Source organism: Pan paniscus, chromosome 14 (genome assembly GCF_029289425.2).
Source record: "Pan paniscus chromosome 14, NHGRI_mPanPan1-v2.0_pri, whole genome shotgun sequence".
NCBI classification, from domain to species: Eukaryota; Metazoa; Chordata; class Mammalia; order Primates; family Hominidae; genus Pan; species Pan paniscus.
Genome location: NC_073263.2, coordinates 49919055 through 49938348, shown reverse-complemented (window position 1 = coordinate 49938348; position 19294 = coordinate 49919055). Strand labels below are relative to the sequence as shown.

Sequence of the window (19294 nt, the reverse complement as noted above, 5' to 3'; positions counted from 1 at the left end):
GACACTGGGAAAAATACTTGCAACATATAATGAAGTCTGTTTACCAGAGTGAAAAACAAAAAGACAATAGGAACAGTTTGGTTGAAAGAAATGGACCAAAGAACAAATGGCTCTATAAATAGACAAAAAACATAAATGAAAACAAGGTATAACTTTTCACCTGTCAAAGCAGGAATATATTTTTAGAGATAATGTATAGGATCAGAATAATGGTGTTCTTCTAAACTGCTGATGAGAGTACAAATTGGTATGGAGAACAATTTGGTATAATACGTATTAAGCACCTTAAATTAAAGACATAATTCTTCAAGGAATTCACTCACAAGTATTTATCTTGAGGAATTAATCATGGATTTGCACAAAGACTTAGCTTCAAAGGTGTTTACTTCAGCAGTTTATAATTTTGAAAAATCAGAAAAAGGTTAGTGTGAATAGTGGAGGCTTGTTTATAAAATGTTAATATCAAGAAATTATGCAGCTATTCAAGATATATCACTAAGTGAAAAACTGTTATCCTATTTTTATTTTTTGAAAAAGTATAAATAGCTGAATAAAACACTAAAATTCATTATCTACATAGAAAAAAAGACTGAAAACTATGCTTAGTGGTTATCATTGAATGGTGGGATTGTGGATGATTTTTATTTTCTTCTCTTTGCTTATTTTTTTTTTAACTTTTACAGTGACCATGTATTGTTATGATAATAAAGAAAGGAAAGAAAACCAATCTTAGAACCAAATCTTTAGGAAACAGGCTGTAACATCTTCGAGTCAGTTTCCTTTTGGTATAAGGATATCCTCTCCTTTGGTCAAAGAAAACAGAGACATTTTAGTAGATGAAAGGTTATAACTTTTTTTCTGTTTACATAAATAATACTATGCTTATTAAAGAAAATTTGTAAAAGACAAAAAGTGAGGAAGGTAATGACTCATCAACCAGAGAACATTAGCACTTTCATATAACAGCTTCTGAGTTTTTGTTTTATGTCACATTATATATTTGTAAATACTTGAAACCTAGATTTTTTTTTCACTTAACATTAAAAAAAAAAAGTACTACCTCAAAACAATGACATTTAAAAGCACAGTGAATGTTTTATATCAAGGCAATAACATATTGGGCACTTACAACACAGAATGTTTCATGGTCAGACAAAATCCATGCACTTTTCCTAGTCCATTCTCGAGCATCACAGTGATGAGCCACGGTGATGGAGGGCCATCTCCAATGTCAAGATGGTGGCATGTGGTGTTTGCATCTGAATCAGGCTTCATTTTTAATACTTTTTTATATTCTCTATTTATGTGAATTATTTGTCTGGCTACCTTCCAGCTCTCTGTTTTCTAGAAAGTAAGCTCTTTGAGGCATGGCAGGGACTTTGTTTTGCTCACAACCATATCCCCAGCGCCTAGGACGGTGTCTGACACAGAGTAGGTACCTACTAAATACTCTTTTCATGGATGTTCAGTTTTGCCTATAGAGATGCACTGTTGTACTACAGCCTGTCCAGCTAATTGCTGTACCCTAAATTAGTATAATAGACTATAAGTAAAATAGACTGTATATGTACTTAATGTAAAATACAAGCTTTCGTAAATAAAGAACAGTGCTGTATTTGATTTGCCTGGCTCAAATAAGCAAGAAATGGGCTCTTTCAGCAAATTATTATCCCTCATGCTGGACTGTCACTTAGTACATAATTAATATGAGCCAGGGATTATTCTAAGCACAGTTCATGTTTCATTTACTCCTCAAAACAACCTTATATGACATAGGCATTATTATATTAGATCCAGTTTATAAATGAGAAAACTGAAGCTTGGAAAGATTAAGTAATCTGAGTAAACTAGTAAACTGCAAAACTGGGATACAGTCCAAGATTGGGCACATTTTAAAACTGCATGTTTAACTACAATTCTCCATTGTCCTCAGTATTTTGAAATCAGGAGTATTTATGCATGGATTCAACAAATATTCACTGAGTGCCTGCTACATGCCTGGCACTGCCCTAGGCACTGGGGTACTGCAAATGAACAAAACAATCCAAAATCTCTGCTCTCATGGGAATTTCTGGTGAGGGGAGATAGGTGATCAATAAATGAATAGGATATATAGTATGTCAGATGGTGACAAGTGATATGGAAAGAAGTAAGACAGGGAAGACAGCCTAGGGAATGCCATCCTGAGATGAAAGTTGAAATTTTGAATAGAATGGCCAGGGAGGCAAGACATCAGTGAGCAGGTGACTCAAGCAGAGACCTGAAGGAGGTGTGGGTGGCGTGTTCGGGGCAAAGCAAGCCCGGTGTGGAGGGAGCACCGTGGGGAGGGAAGTAGCTGATGAGGCAGGGAGATGGTGCGGTGGAGGCGCACAGTGGCGTGTGTGGGAGGAGGCGGGGCCTGCAGAGTCCATAGGCAAGTTTCAGGAATCAGAGTTCCAAGGTGAGTGGCCATCAGAGGGTTTGGAGAGGAGCAGATATGATGGGCATTTGAAGTAATCCTCCTGCCTCCTGGCTGCTGTGTTGAGGAGGGAGGGAGGGAGGTAGGGAGAGAGAGAGAGGGTGAGAGAGAGAAGAGAGAGAGAGAGAGAGAGAGTGTGTGTGTGTGTGTGTGTGTGGAGAGAGAGAGGGTGAGAGAGAGAAGACTGTGTGTGTGTGTGTGTGTGTGTGTGTGTGTGTGTGTGTGTGTGTGTGTGTGTGTGTGAAGGAGGGTACTTAGGAGGCTGTATAATCCAGTAAGTGATGATGGTGGATTGGTCCAAGTTATCACCTGTGGGGATGGTAAAAAGTGGTTAAGATTTTGAATACATTTTGAAAGTAGAGCCAACAGGATGTGCGGATGGATTAGATGTGAGGAAAAAAAAAGACGACTGAGGAGGTTCTGTCCCTCAGCAGCTGTAAGGATGAAAGTGGCATCTATTGAGATATAGAAGATAGGAGCAACATTTTGGGGGAAATATCCGGAATTTGGTTTTGAATATGAGAAGTATGTGATGTCTATTAGACATCCAAATGGAAATGTCTAATAAGCAAATTGGATAAGCAAGCCTGGAAGTCAGAGAGAAATGTGCTGAAGTCAAAGCTATGAGGCAGTGACGTGAGACAGGTTTGAAGATTAAGTCCTGAGCTCTCTGTGCTTAGAGGTTGAGGAGATAAGGAGACACCAGCAAAGGAGACTGAAGAGGAGTGAGCAGTAACGGAAGAGAGAAACCAGCAGACCGTTTCCTGCAGGCTGGGAAAGAAAGCGAAACAGGAAGGAAAAAGTCCGAACCACACCAGATGCTGCTGGCACGTCTGCACGAGGACTGAGAACTGACGAGTGGGTTTGGCGATGAGAACGCCGGGGGGGCCTTGGCAAGCAGTTTTAGCGCAGTGAGGCGGGAAGTCTGATCGGAGCGTGGAAGTAGAGGAACTGAAGATGGGGAATAGAGGCAGCTTTTCATGGTAATTTTATTCTAAAGATAAAAAGGAAGAGGTTTGGGGCATTTGAGGTAAAACATCTTTACTTTTTTAAGATGTGGGAAATGGAAGCTTGTCTAATGATGCAAATGACTCAGTGAAGGGGAACAAGCCAGTGATGCAGGGGACAGTTGGTAGAGCAGGGCCCCTTAGTAGGCGGAGCAGTGGGATCTAGTGACAGAGCAAGGGCTCTGCTTTCTATAGGGTCTTGGACCTTTGATCCAGAGAAGATTGCATGCACAGGCCTCTCTGTAATAGGCAAGGAGACGTGGTGGGGAGAGCTTGTGGAGGTTCTTTTCAAGTGATTCTGGTTCTCAGTGAAATAGGAAGTCATGTCAGCTGAGGATGAGGATGAGAAGGGAGATGTCAGGCTTATGGGGAGAAGTATGAGAGTCCTGTAGGAGAATGAGCAAACTAGGAGAATGTGGTAGGACTGCAGGACAGAACAGAGAGCCCCATTTTGAACATGAAGCCATACAGAGTGGTAGCATTCAAAATAGACTACAATTCTTTAACTGAAAAATAATGGGGGCCTTGTTTTCTATGGACAGAATTCCCCTATAACCAGTACCACCACCCTATGCCAATTTATTGAATTCTTAGAATCACAGGAACTCTTTCCAAGTCCTGTCCTTAATTTAGTATTTAGGGGAAGATCCCACTCTAGAATAAAGTAAAGGAGCATGGATCCAAGTGATAACTTTTTAGGGTCCTTTCATTCTCCCATTAATTAGCAATTTTCCTGATGCTGTCCAGATCTGTGAGGCATCAAACTGCCCAGCCACCTAACTCCAGACACACTCTAATGTGTGTGGTGTAGGTATGAATTCCTCCATTCCTCTCTGTAGACTTCAGCCAAAGAGATGATGCATCTCTATCTGGTTTCACTTTTGTGTGCTGTAGGCAAAAATGTCATTTCTAAAAATTTAAGCAACAGCACATAATTTTAAATGGACCCTGAGATATTCAGCATGTATCATTGAAGCACATTTTTATGTATAGTATGCTGTGATGACAAGTGGGTGTGTGAATTTTCCCTGTTTATCACTGAGGGCTTACCTGGGACAGAGGCGCATCATATTGCTGGTGTGGTACCAACAGCCTGCCCAGTTATGTTCAGGCATGAAATAAACATTTTCCTAGTATAGTTTCTTTCTTTTCTTAAAAGAAAATGTACCGTAGGTTTATATGTACATTGGCAAGGCTATCAGCATTGCTATTTTTTTTATTTTTTCCATCTTCAGCATTTGCTATAATTTATGTCTAAAGAAGAAAAGACTATCGTGTGTAATGTTCATATGTAATTGCTTAGAAAGTATTTGGGGCTTTTATTTTTTATAAATTACCTACAGTAGCTTGGAGAGGAAACTTTTAAAAATTGACCACCACCTAGCAGCATCTTGTCCTAGGCCAAGTAGCCTAGGGTTTGAGGCATATTGGAGGTCTCAGCAGCCTGCCCTCACTTCTCCAGGGCCAAAAAGCATCTGGTCAGCCTCATTCTGATTTTCAAGTTATAGTTCTAATCAAGAGAATTACTACAGCATTATTCTTTGGCCCAGAGTGCATTACAGTAAGCCAGAAAACACCAATCTGTTGGGTCTCTCTTACCAGAGACTTGGAAGTCATGATTTCTTTAAAGCATTTTCCCAGTTGAGATTATTGAAGGCATATGTAGTGTGATCAAATCCATCCATCCCATCCTGTGTCGTCTCATAAAGAGAAAAAGCGGTGGCCTGTTAATGACTTCAGAGCAGCAATTTCCTGGCATTACTGCTTTTTATGGCTTACCTTTTTCTTCCATCAACTCTTTATAGGCAGACATACTTAAAGACGCTGATATAAATATAAAAGAGGAGTATAGGGCTTTTAACAATTATTGAAAGTGAAATCAACAGTTACAAATACTGTCACTAGACAAAGGTACCAAGGAATTCACACACTCACATGCCTATCTCTGGGAAGAAAAAGTTAGATTCTTTACCTAGGTTAGTGCGGAGGAACTTGAATGTTACTCTGTGCTACTTAAATTTTTACAAGCATAGATGATTCATACTTGTTATACTTTTTATGACTATTCTTTAGGTATTACCATGCCATCATTTCCTCCACTTGCCTATTAAATCCTTTTTCTTTGCCTAACTTGTTTTAGCGATTTTCATGCTATGTTGCATTGAATTAGTAAATATGAATTTATTAAACCATCTTTGTTGTTGTTCCTAGGATTTAGAAGAATTCTGCTTCAGGTTTTGCATAAACCATCTGACTGTAGTAACACAAACATCAGGTTTTGCAGAAATGGACCATGATCTCCTGAAGAACTTTATCAGCAAAGCAAGCAGAGTTGGAGCCTTTAAAAATTGATCCCATCTGCAGGAAAGTTTTTGAGCCTTTCCATTTCCCCTGCAAAAGCCAGAGATGAATCACTTCTCTTTAATTAATAGTATGTATGATGAGCTATGTTTGGCTGAGTACTTGTAACTGTCAGAAGAAGGATGGTGGTGAGTGGTCTTTGTCTGCCTAAACCCAGAGTTTATGTAGAAAGCATTGAATGTTCTGATCAGATGTGACTAAGGTCAAGGAAAAAAAATTGAAATATCTTATTTACCATTTCCTCTTTTTGAGTCACTTAAGTTGGACACCTTTGGTACCCTGGTCTCAGTATATGCTATTCTGGCCCAAATGTTCCATTATTCAGCTGGCTGATACCACATAGATAGCTTGACAAGGAGTGCTGTCTGTCCTTACCACATTTTCAGCACTCAGCACAGTGCCTTGTGTATAATAGGCACTCAATTTATTATAAATCTTCAGTATGTCCTGAGAACAGCTTTAGTCATGGAATACTGGGAGAAGGAATAACTTTCACAAAATAAACTTAAAACAGCCTGTAATTATTGAGGTTCATGTTCTTCTGGTATATCATTCTGAGAAATTGTGGCTAATTTAGAACATTGTTTAGAATTGACAAAAGGCCCTGGCAATTAAATTTTCAGAGGCCCAAGGGCTAATTTTAATTTTCTTTTTACTTGGAGTCATTCATTAATTTCTCACATGGGATTATGGAGTATGAAGTATTATCTTTGAATGAAATTCCTGGGCTGATCTGCCTTACATAATCACATAAGGTCCTTTGCTTTTCTTTGTGTTAAGAGGGATTTGCCTCTGTAAATGAAAATGACAATGTGCTTTTCTTGTAGTTGACTTTCATGTCACTATAAAATAGGTCTCTTAACCTGGCATCAGTATAACTATAAAGCACTAGCTGAGAAGGAAGTGATACTTACATTTCATGGACAGCATTAACAAGAATGAGATAAATTTGTACTTTTTAGATCAAAACAAATTACCTAATTGCAAAAGAGAAACTGAAATGGAACATAGTCTCAGATTCTTCTAATGTGTATCTCACAATATCATGTAATGTAAAGAAAACCCTTTTGGAATTAGAATTCTTGTTCTGAGGCTGAACTATTTGGTAATAAAGTGCTTATTTGCAGATAACAGAACAAATGTGTTGGGGTTTTTTTTAATCCCAAAACAGCAGCAAAATTATAAAATTGTCAACCTCATGTCTCTTAGATGTACATAAATCAATTGGATATATTATGCTCTTATCAAGCAGTTACTCGGATAAAGTCTCATAGGAAAGCCCACCCTAGACCACAAATAGCTTATAAACAACCTAATTATCATTCATATTATTGTCTTGGTCTGCTCTTTATTGGCGAGGTGACTTTTTTGAAGACTATTTTTGTAGAGCAGTTTTAGGTTCACAGCAAAACTGTGAAGAAAACACAGTTTTCCCTTATGCCTCATGCCCTACACATGCACAGCCTTCCCTGCTGTCAACACCCCCCACCAGAGTGGTGCATTTGTTATACCTGATGAACCTGCTTGGACACATCATTATCACCCACGGTCCATAGTTTACATTAGGGTCCATTGTTGGTGGTGCACATTCTGTGAGTTTGGACAAATGTATAATGACCTGTGTCCATCATTATTGTATCATAGAGAGTGGTTTCATTGCCCTAAAAATCCTCTGAGCTCTGCGGAATTCATCCCTTCCTCCTTTGCCCCTAACTCCTGGCAGCCATGGATCTTTTTACTGTATCCATAGTTTTGCCTTTTCCAGAATGTCCTATCGTTGGAATCATACAGTATATAGCCTTTTTGGATTGGTTTTTCACTTAATAATATGCAATTAAGTTTCCACAAGTCTTTTCGTGGCTTGATAGCTCATTTCTTTTTAGTGCTGAATAATACTCCATTGCCTGGATGTACCACAGTTTATCCATTCACCTCCTGAAGGACATCTTGGTTTCTTCCAAGTTTTGGCAATTACAAATAAAGCTACTATAAACATCTGTGTACAGGTTTTTGTGTGGACATAAGTTTTCAACTCCTTTGGGTAAATACCAAGGAGCATGATTACTGGATTATATGTTAAGAGTATTTTTTTTTTTTTAAGAAACTGGCAAACTGTAGTTCAAAGTGGCTGTACCGTTTTTCATGTCCATGAGCAGTGAATGAGAGTTCTAGTTGCTCCACATCCTCACCAGCATTAGGTGTTGTCAGTGTTCCAGATTTGGGCCATTCTAATAGGTGTATAGTGCCATCTCATTTTTGTTTTAATTTGCATTTCCCTGATAACATAGGATGTGGAGTATTTTTTCATGTGCTTATTTGCTATCTGCATATCTTCTTTGATGAGGCATCTGTTCAGATTGGTAGTCAATTTTTAAATCTTTTTTTTTAATTGTTTTGAGTTCATTGTATATTTTGGGTAACAGTCCTTTATCCAATATGTCTTTTGCAAATATTTTCTCCCAGTTTGTGGCTTGTCTTTTCATTCTCTTCGTTGGGTCACATTTTGAATCCATTATTTCTGCTATGATTTGGATGTGGTTTGTCCTTTGCCAAAACTCATATTGAAATTTGATCCCCACCGTGGTGGTGTTGGGAGGCCTTAGGGACTGGTGGGAAGTGTATGGGTCCTGGGGGCAGATCCATTTTGAATAGATTAATGCCCTCCAGCAAGAGTGGGTTCTGGTTCTCTTGGGACTGAATTAGTTCCCAAGACTGAGTTGTTATAAAAGGGGTTTCAGGCCGGGTGTGGTGGCTCACACCTGCAATCGCAGCACTTTGGGAAGCCAAGGCGGGCGAATCATAAGGTCAGGAGTTCAAGACTAGCCTGGCCAACATGGTGAAACCCCATCTCTATTAAAAATACAAAAAATTAGCCAGGTGAAGTGGCGGGCACCTGTAATCCCAGCTACTCGGGATGCTGAGGCAAGAGAATCACTTGAACCTGGCAGGCGGAGGTTGCAGTGAGCTGAGATTGGCACCGCTGCACTCTAGCCTGGTGACAGAGTGAGACTCTGTCTAAAAAATCAAAGGGATTTCAGCGACCTTGGTTTCTCACCACATGATCTCTTTGTGCACGTCTGCCCCACTTTGGCTTTCCACCATGACTTGAAGCAGCCCCAGGTCCCCAGCAGATGCATCTGCCCAATCTTGAAGCTTCCAGCCACCAGAACCATGAGCCAAATACACCCCTCTAATTTATGAATTAACCTAGCCTTAGTTATTCTGTTACAGCAACACTAAATGGACAGTTTCTCTTTAACAAATTGCTTAACCATTTTTCTTCAGACTTTATCTGGTAGAGGCAGAGTCTGAGTGTCTCTAGATCTAAATCTGAATCCTGTTTTTAAAACTATATAGTTTTATTCTGTTGTTATTTTAAAAGTAGTATTATACCATTTGTTTTCAATTTTTGATAAGTTTGCTATTTTATCCAACAAAAAAACATTCAAACATGGCAAGCACCTATAGCATCTGTTCTGGCCATTAGACAACCACAGTCTTTGTTTCTTTGGTCTCTCTCCCCCACCTTCCTGTGCTAGCTATAGCTGACCAAGCTTTTATAGCTTCACAGTGTCTTCCTTTTTCTTGCTTATTTCTGACAGGGTCTTCTGAAGCTCCTCAGTGCCTTTTTCTTTTGTGAACTCACTTCATCTAAAAATTGGAACACTCAAATGGGAACAGATAAGTTTACTGGGGGATGAAAAATGGACTACCTTTTACACACTCCACCGTGGGTCAGTAGGCATACTGCCAGAGTACAGATTGTTACTCTGGACTCTTACCCCGTTTTGCTCTCTAAGCTTTGTTTTGTGTAGGTTTACATGCTTCTTATCTCTGCACACAACAGAATAATCTATGGAATTTTTTTTTTTTTTTTTGAGACTGAGTCTCACTCTATCGCCCAGGCTGGAGTGCAGTGGTGCGATCTCGGCTCACTGCAAGCTCTGCCTCCCGGGTTCACGCCATTCTCCTGCGTCAGCCTCCCGAGTAGCTGGGACTACAGGTGCCCGCCACCATGCCCAGCTAATTTTTTGTATTTTTAGTAGAGACGGGGTTTCACAGTGTTACCCAGTATGGTCTCGATCTCCTGACCTCATGATTTGCCAATTTGCCTGCCTTGGCCTCCCAAAGTGCTGGGATTACAGGCGTGAGCTACCGCGCCTCGCCTTTTTTTTTTTTTTTTTTTTTTAAGAAGACAGAGTCTTGCTCTGTTTGCCCAGCAGGCTGGAGGCGCGATCTCAGCTCACTGCAACCTCTGCCTCCCGGGTTCAAGCGATTCTCCTGTCTCAGCCTCCTAAGTAGCTGAGACCACAGGTGCACACCACCATGCCCAGATAATTTTTGTATCTTTAGCAGTGACAGGGTTTCATCATACTGGTCAGGCTGGTCTCAAACTCCTGACCTCAGGTGATCCACCCACCCTGGCATCTCAAAGTGCTGGGATTACAGTCATGAGCCACCACGCCCTGCCCAAATTCAGTACATTTTAAAAGCTCCACAAGTAATTTGATGTTCAGCCAAGGATGAGAATTAGTGGTTTAGCCCTTAAAACTTCTGACGCCAAACAATAAAGAAGAGCTAGTTTTAGATCTGAGAGATGACAGATGAGTCCTGGGTGTGGGTACATCTATCTGAAAAAACATGCTTTCTTTCTGGTCTTTGAGGATAGGCTTGCCATTGACACTCCTATGGGAAGGAGAAAGATTTCCTTTTTAAAATTTTCTTCTAACAGATGAGTGTTTGAAGAACCTTAGTGATATGAGAGAAAAGGTACATTTTCATAAGGACACTACATTAGAAATTAATGGATCCTTTTTTTTGCACAAGTTTATCTTAGATTTTCCCAAAAGTTTTGTTTCCTCTCTTGCTCACACAAGGAAGTCAATGTTTTAGTGCTTCTAAAATAATTGTCCACTAATTTACACAGAGAAAGGTTAAGATTTTATAGGAATGAAGAAGTGCCCTCATCTGCTGATAGAGGTTTGTGAAGATGCCATTGAATTCATTTTAAAAAACAAAGGTTAAGAATGTTAAGTATGTTCTTCAGGTTATAGTTCATGTAAATTGCCAGTCATTCTGGACCTTAACATGGAGAGTTTTATTTAGAGGCTGGATTCTTAACCAAGAATAATGAAAAGATGCAACTACAAACTATATAATCTTAACTATCTTATTATGCAACCCCCCTTTATTACATCAACAGAGTTGGGAGAATTGTGAAGAGAAAGGAAAAAATCAAATCTTACTGTTATTTTTAATTCAATCTTTGTCAAAACACATAGAAATACAAAGCTTACCAATTTTCTCAGTAAATTCAGTTAAAAATAACATTTTGTATTTAGGAAGTAACTGAGGTTGGTCTGTGTAGTAAATTTAACCTTTCATATTGTCATTGTTTAATATGACAATTGTCATATGTCAATACTACTATATATAGTCCCAAGATAATGGACACACAAAAAAAGTATTGAGAATGGATGACTATGCTTACTGTGTATTAAAAGAGCTTGTTTGAATCTCACGTAGATATTATACAGTGCTACCATATTTCTATTTAAGAAGCTACACCTATGGTGGAAATTTAATATTTCTGGAGGTAAGGTTTGAGTCGTCCTGTAAAATATCTATTTAGTCCAAAGGAAAATTCTACTGAAACTTTACCTATGCTATGTATACTATATTGGCCCTAAAATGAGGAACAAAAATATACTTCTAAAAGCAAGTTTCTATGAAACCATCCAGATGATAATAGAACTAGTATAACTAGTTTCTTCCTGGCCATTTGTACCTTTAGAAAGCTGTAATGAAAAAGTAAATAGGCGAGGTGCAGTGGTTCACACCTGTAATCCCAACACTTTGGGAGGCCAAAGTGGGCGGATCACCTGAGGTCAGGAGTTCGAGACCAGCCTGGTCAACATGACAAAACCCCATCTCTACTGAAAATACAAAAAGTAGCCGGCGTGGTGGTGTGCTCCTGCAATCCCAGCTACTGGGGAGGCTGAGGCAGGAGAATCGCCTGAGCCCGGGAGGTAGAGGTTGCAGTGAGCCAAGATCGTGCCATTGCACTCCAGCCTGGGCAACAAGAGTGAGACTCCATCTCAAAAAAAAAAAAAAAAAAGTAAATATATGAATTTGAATTTGCCCCTTTTATTATAGTGAGTATTTATTCATTGGAATACTAAATTCATCTCTAGAAGTGAACAATTCTCTGCCATGCAGACAAAATTTTTTAGTGTCATTTAGGCTGCTTGATTTTGACGTGACCTAAGAGACTGCATTTCATTTAAGATCCCCGCCCAATATAAATACAGCCTACTGAGATATGCTTGCTGCTTTTCCTGCTCTGCGCACTTTGCCTTTCTTCTTTCAGGAACAAACATGTCACTGTCCCAGAAGGAAAGAATTTCATCTGCCATGTTTTTGAGAAATCATATAAATTTAAGATAACCCCTTGTCTGAAACCCTTGGTGCCAGATGGGTTTCATAATTCTGGGGGAGTTTAGAATGATTAGAATGATAATATGGTACGTATGCCAAATAATACCTAACACCTAAGGTGGGTCTGGGTTAGCTCCCAATCAAACATATTAATATTTCTGCAGTGAAATGAGAATATTCCAATTATGATAAAGATTATAAATAGCTCTGTGCCAGTTTACCTATGGTTTTGATGCCATATGACTTTTGGCACAAAACACACAGAATCACTTGGATTTTAAAGCTTTCTCAATTTTGGAACTACAGATAAAGGATTATACACTTGTAATATACATAAAGGCCTTTTATACTTTGCATTAGACGAAGAGAGATACTTGCTGCCCATTTTGCTATGACCTCCTAATTGTTCTTCAAACACACCAGACATACTCCTACCTCTCTCTGTGGAATGTTTGACTCCTGCTTGTGTCTGGCTCACTCTCTTGTCTCCTTCAGATCTTTGCCCAAATATCACTCAAGTCTTTCCCTGATCACTCTCTTTTAAATTTTAAAACTCCTTTCCCTACCAGCCTTCCTTGCCCTCCTCTTTGCTTTGTTTTTCTCTGCAGTCTTTAATACAATCTCACATACTATGTATTCCTCATTTATTCATTCATTTGCTCTCTTTGCCTGAAACTAGAAAGTCAGTTCTGCAAGGATGGGGATTTTGGTTTTATTTATTCATTGTTATAGCTCTAGCATTTAGAACTGTGCCTGGAATATGGTAGATACTAGTACGTGGCATTTTAAAAGAGGAAGAGAGTGTTGTTTGTTGTCACATACTTGGAAAAATATGGAAAACATATATTCTGTTTCTTACTCTACAGATGGACTTTCTAGGTGCTAGACCTAAAGTGGTAAATAAGAATAGATAGGCTGATGGTTACAATCTGGGGTGGGGAGTGGCTAGGGATGGGGAGACAGGTAACAAGAAAGGCAATTTCAGATGGTGGGAAATAGTGATAGATGGATGCTGTTACACTTTTGAAGGAGAATGATACAATACACAGTGATGATTTTAGCTTGGTGGTCAAGGAAGCCCTCTGAGCTGAGTTCTGAAAGACAGAAAGGCACTGGCTATGCAAAACTGTGGGAAAAGAGTATTCCAGGCAGAAGGAAGAAGAAATATAAAAGCCTAAGGTAAGAATAGGCTTGGCGTTTTAAAGAAAAAGGTTCAGTGTGGCTAAAGCACAGTGACAAGGAGAAAATTCTACAAGATGAGGATGGGAAGTCAGTAGGGGCTTTATAATTCCTGTTAAGTACTTCAAGTAGAGAGCAATGTGAATCAATTTATATTTTTAAACAATCATTTTTGTTCTTTATGGAGTTTGACAGTAAAGAAAGAAAGGGAACAGGGAGACTGGTTAGAAGTCTTTAGCAGTGGTCCAGACAAGAATTAATAGATAGCTTCTAAGTTTTTGACTTGATAAGTGTTTAATAAAATGGAGAAAGACCAGGGTAGAAAAAAAAGATTTTTATTTATTTGATTTTAGTTTATATTTGGAGACATTGGGTAGAGGGGAGTAGGAATCAAGAGTTCCGTTGGCTATAAAAGCCTTGACCTCTGTGAAAAGATCAGGGCTGAAGAAATAAATTTGGAAATCTCTAGCATATAGAGCCCCTTAAAGGCTAGGAATGGATGAGATACTAGGAGAGTTATCTTCTATCTATCTTCTCCTAGATAGAGAAGAGAACATTAGTGTACTTAATACAAAGAACACAACATCAAACCATTAAGACTCTTAACAACTAATTTATTTTAAAATAGACAAACTATTAATTGTAGAAAATAGTAACATAGCAATTTTAAATGTACAGTTTTAACCAATACAAAAAAAGCAATAAAGCAATAATATCTGAAGCATTATTTAAGAAATCTCAATACACGATCTCTGAAGTTCCTAAAATTCTGGCACTAATTCTAATGTGAACTTAGTAGCAAAAGACCCAGAAATAGTAAGCCCTTGACCTAAAAACTAACTGATTTGTATGATATTCATGCAGAAACAATGATGAAATGGAGTCAAGTTTTCTAGTGTCATTGTTATCAAAATAACTGTCAAAATAGTAAGTTTGAAACTTAATTGAGCACAAAATAAAATTTTGTTTTCTAACAAGACCAGATTTCTTTTTAAAAATAATTCTGAGTTAGACAAAGTGATTTTCCTAAAAGCTAGCTGAAGCTACCTTAAATATCCCCTATTTTAAGTTACAGCATCTCTAAATAAGTTAATCACACAAGATAGTTTAAATACACCTTTAGGTGTAGGGGAGGGGAGAAGCGCCTCTTTTTCTAATGCAGCTGTTTTAATTTGAAGCTTTTGCACAAAATCAGATAGAAACATTAATGCCTAACCCATAATGACCCTTGATTACTTGTAATTTTGGACTAGAAATAATGTGGCTTTGAACATGCCAGTGTTAGACCATACTGACTTAAAAAAATAAAAGATAAATAGACAATTGCCAGTTCAAAAGATACATGGAAGACATGTACCATTCCAGAGAAAACACAAACCTTCCCAAATTAAGGAGGGCAGAATAATTTTGAGATGCAATTAGACAAATCTCTATGAAAAAAAAATTAAGGCTCCTATAATTAACAGTCTGTTTATGGAGTAAAATTAATTTGTATCTTAATTCTTCAGGACCCAGAAACATTAGAAAGTGCACTTGGGATATACTGTGTTAGGGTCCTCTATACCTAAGATCTGGCAGAACACTTTACTTTTTCAAGTACTAGATGGGTACTTTATAAATTCAGTGATCTGAATGGTATAAAAACCAAGAGTACTATCAATAATCCTCATTTAAAAACATAAGTTGGATGAAGAAAATAATCAGTAAGTTCTTTTACGTTCTGAGGTATGAAATCTGTTTCAGTAGTATGATAGTATCATATGGTTATACTTTTTGCTTCCAGCTTTTATTTAATTAAAAGCAAAATTTTATAAAACAAGCACACAGTATATCAGATTCCAATAGTAAAATAAAATCTAATGTGTAAAATTAGTAATTTTTTTCTAATTTCTAATAATATCCATTTTTGCAGAAGAGTTCAGGATAATTTGGGTGAATGGGCAGTCAATCAAATTGCATTTGGAAGATAGATAGGACACATTTTCTAAGGGTGTTCATGTTAAATTAAAAAAATATACATATAAATTAATAAAAACAAGAGCAAACATCACCTATATGCTACAAAAGAAGGCAAAGTAGTCAGACAGGCATGGGTTATCAGGACTCCCACTCTAGGGCCATTCTTACTATCCATAAAGCACAGCAATTTTACTTTGGAAGAGGAAACAATCTGCTACAACTTTTTAAATGGCAGGATTTACACAAGATTTTCAATCTTGTATAAATAACAATGACTAACATTTCAAGTGGCTTAGGAATCACCCAAACAATTGCATCTGCACATTTTATATCCACAAAAAGAGCTGAAGATATTAAATGTGGCCATAAACAGAACCTGGGAAAGTTATACAGTCACATCTGTGAGAGACAATGAATCCAGAGGTGTACACAGTGTCCACCAAGGTCCTGAGATCCTCATTTCTCTTCCTTGTTTGAGGTATCCATGCTATCATTCATTTTCTGCTTTTGCATTCGTGTTCGAGTAGAAGCTGGAAAAAGGATGAAGAACTGTTAACAGCATTGATGGTACTGGGTAAGTTGGCAAGTGGCTGCCATATATATTATGCTCATGTCAAACTGATGGCGCTCAGGACCTTGCAAAAGCAGTGGTCTTCATTCTAGTATTTGACAGTACCGTAGGGAGTTACAGTTAATTTACTGCATATTTCAAAATAGCTAGAATTGTAATGTTCCCAATGCAAAGAAAAATGTTTGAGGTGATATATATCACAATAACCCTGATTTGATCATTACACATCGTGTACACGTATCAAAACATCACATGTACCCCTAAAATATGTATAACTATGATATATCAATTAAAAAAAAAACAAAAATTCCCTCCCCACCCCCAAAAAAAACAGTGGTCTCCAAATCTTTAAAAATCATATATCCCTGTAAGTAAATTTTTTTCCAAGCCTGTACCACAAAAATATGTATGTATGTACAAATTATAAAACACATACCCCAAGCAAACATTAAAATGAGATAAATAGAACGTCTACTTTATGTACCCCAAAAGATGACCTTGCATACTTCAGGTATGCCCCATTTTGTAGGCCACTATTCTAGAGATGAGGTGGTTGATGCTTGGCATATACTTCAGCAGACTAGAATACTCGGCTGGCCCAGACTGAATCTGCCAGAGTGAGTGGTGGTATTCTTTACAAAGCTATAGGTTCCCTTATGTTTGCAGATGCCTTGCAGGTACTGCAAATACATCAAATCATAGCTCATTTAAACTGGGCATGGATTTTTTTTTTTTTTTTTTTTTGAGACAAGGTCTTGCTCTGTTGCCCAAGCTGGAGTGCAGTGGCATGATCATGGCTCACTACAGCTTTGACCTTCTGGGCTCAAGCAATTCTCTCACCTCAGCCTCTCCAGTAGCCAAGACTACAGGCACATGCCACCAGGCCTGGCTAATTTTTGGATTTTTTTGTAAAGATGGGGTCTTGCTATGTTGCCCAGGCTGGTCTTGAACTCCTGGCCTCAAGCAATCCTCCCACCTTGCCCTCCCATAGTGCTGGTATTACAGACATGAGCCATCATGCCTACCTGGGGCATGGCCATGTTAAAAGCATATTATGAATTACAATATAGACAAAGCCGGGATACTTATTAAATTTCTTTAAAATTCTTAACTTGATTTTAGAGGTAGGCATGAGTTCTTTATAAAGAAGCACATTTGGAAAAATGGAATGCCCTTCCATTCTGGGCAATCCAGCATTGTATGATGATCTTTTCTAAATGTAATTCTTTAAGAAAAGCTGAAGAGCATCCTAAAGAAATGCCTTAGCCTCAGGGGTTAAAATTCTGCCTGCTTTGTCACAATTTTGTAGATGCACAAAGGTCCTGAACTTTGGCCTGGCAGAGGAAGCTCGCCATCATAGCTAAGTGTGTCACTGGGAAATGTACTAACTATAGCAACTGAACTCTTCTCTAAGAAAATATACATGTTTTTACAGCTTTCAGCTCCTTTTTAAGTGCATATTTGTGGGTTCCAAAATGTTTCCATATGTCTTCAAGGCCTGATTTTGGTTATGAGCCTCTTGTCTATTTTCATGTACTGAGGGGAAAAGATGCAACTATTTAAAAGTTAAAATAGGAATATGTAAGTTGACATAAAATCCAAAAAGAGATTCATTTATAACTAGAAAATTTTGTTTTATTTATTTAGTTTTAATTACACTTTAAAAATAATACATAGAAAAAAGCATCCTTTTAAATATCTTATTTTCAAAGTTAGTATCTACAAAGATGTATTAAAAGAAAGCCTCTCATGTTAATTGGTATTGTTCTCATTAGTGTGTCCTGTGACCTAGGAATGATTGTTTTAACACCTATCTCCTGAATATTTGTCTTCTTTCAAAATCCCAGTTCCTTTTCCTATCAATGGATCTGGCAGCAGATACTGGGAAATGTTACACTCACTACCATAACTACCTAAGACAACCCAATAGTAGTTAGTGAACATTTATCTCTTTCCTAATGTGCTTTCCATCTACTATACTTGGATTAATTTTTTTGTCTAGTCTCAGAGTAGTTTTGAATAGAATTCCACTTACCCTAACATGATATCACTCTGTATAACTTGGAAAATGACATAGTGTTCTTTATTAAAATTCTGATTTCCAGTAATGGAAACTTTTGTTTGAAATTGTTTTAAGATTTGCAAATAAGGAAAGTTTAATAATGGTAGAATCAAAGGTTATTCCTTAAATAAGGGTGATGATGTTTACATATGCTAGGTTTATAAAACTTTTCCCTATATCTAACACTCCCAAATAGTTCCTCTTTGTAGTTCTGCTAAAGTATTTTCTAACTGTAGCCATTTGTGTTGAATGTGGTCAAGCAATGTTTCACTTCTTAGTCTTCCTGCATGAAAGATCACAGAAAGGGTAAAAATGACCTTCACTTTACATCATACATTTAATCCACAAATGTTTGTAGATAAATAACCTTGATTGAATTATATTTTAAATGCATAAACAAACCTGCCAACTGAAGAAATTATACATTCTTTTATATAACGAAAAGACTTCTTACAGTGTAAACAATTGTTTCTTTCATTTACACAAGGTGAAAAAAGTACTTACTCATTTCTGCCAGTTTCTGCTGAAATTTGGACTCTCCTGGGAGATGTTTACTGCAGATTTAAAAAATGCAAAATATTTCATGTGTATTTATAAATGGAAAACTCAAATTTCCAGTAACTATGATGCTTTCGATGACTTATTTTATGCTATTATTTTAGTGAGTAGCTTTTAATTTTAAAATTTAAAAACTAACCATCTAAAACATAAATGTCACAAATTTATGATGCTATGTATTTTTTCAGTGGTTCTCACAAAATACAGTGGTTAATATTTTTCAAGAGTAAACATTTTTAAATTTAATGTTAAGAATAACAAAATTTTATCAATAGCTTTGTAAAAAAGATCAGGGTTTATTAGATATCTTCACTGAATGTTGGTATGCAATTTGTAAGATGTTTTTAACTTTGCACTACACTCATATCTATTATTTTGAGCCATTCTCACAACTTCCAAATAAACTTGGCATGAAAGAAATTGGTATAAGCCAGGAGCAGTGCTGAGACTCTGGATTCCCCAGATGACCATCTCAGCTACTGGAAAACATTCAAAACTGGTTCCTACCTTCCATCTGCTTCATCTGATCCTTCAATATCAAAGCGTAGTTTTTTCAGTGGTTTAGGAGGGTTGCTTCCTTCAGCACTTCTTTTGAGCACACGGTCGCTGTTACATACCATCTGATTTATTTTCTGGAACTTCTCAGAAGTCTACAAATTACAGAATTCTTTACTTTAAATCATTAAATGCCAGTGTTTCAT

The 19294-nt window shown here is 37.6% G+C and overlaps 2 protein-coding genes across 9 annotated transcripts in view; one reads left to right on the top strand and one right to left on the bottom strand.

Moving 5' to 3' along the window:
- RCBTB2 (RCC1 and BTB domain containing protein 2) overlaps positions 1-6966 on the top strand; it is a 44388-nt gene extending 37422 nt beyond the window's left edge. For all 6 annotated transcript variants that reach the window (XM_063595957.1, XM_008963828.4, XM_063595956.1 and 3 more), the window contains one exon: positions 5677-6966. In XM_063595957.1, the coding sequence (XP_063452027.1) occupies positions 5677-5817 (141 nt within the window). In that variant the 3' untranslated portion in view covers positions 5818-6966. The remainder of the gene's footprint in view (positions 1-5676) is intronic.
- Positions 6967-14036: 7070 nt separating this feature from the next.
- RB1 (RB transcriptional corepressor 1) overlaps positions 14037-19294 on the bottom strand; it is a 171970-nt gene continuing 166712 nt past the window's right edge. For 2 of the 3 annotated variants that reach the window (XM_003811422.5, XM_063595953.1), the window contains 3 exons: positions 19101-19243; positions 18540-18589; positions 14037-15932 (listed from right to left, as the gene is read on the bottom strand). In XM_003811422.5, coding sequence (XP_003811470.1) covers positions 15859-15932; positions 18540-18589; positions 19101-19243 — 267 coding nt within the window. In that variant the 3' untranslated portion in view covers positions 14037-15858. Of the gene's footprint in view, positions 15952-18539; positions 18590-19100; positions 19244-19294 lie in introns of all 3 variants that reach the window. The other variant, XM_055096764.2, reaches the window with a different exon arrangement.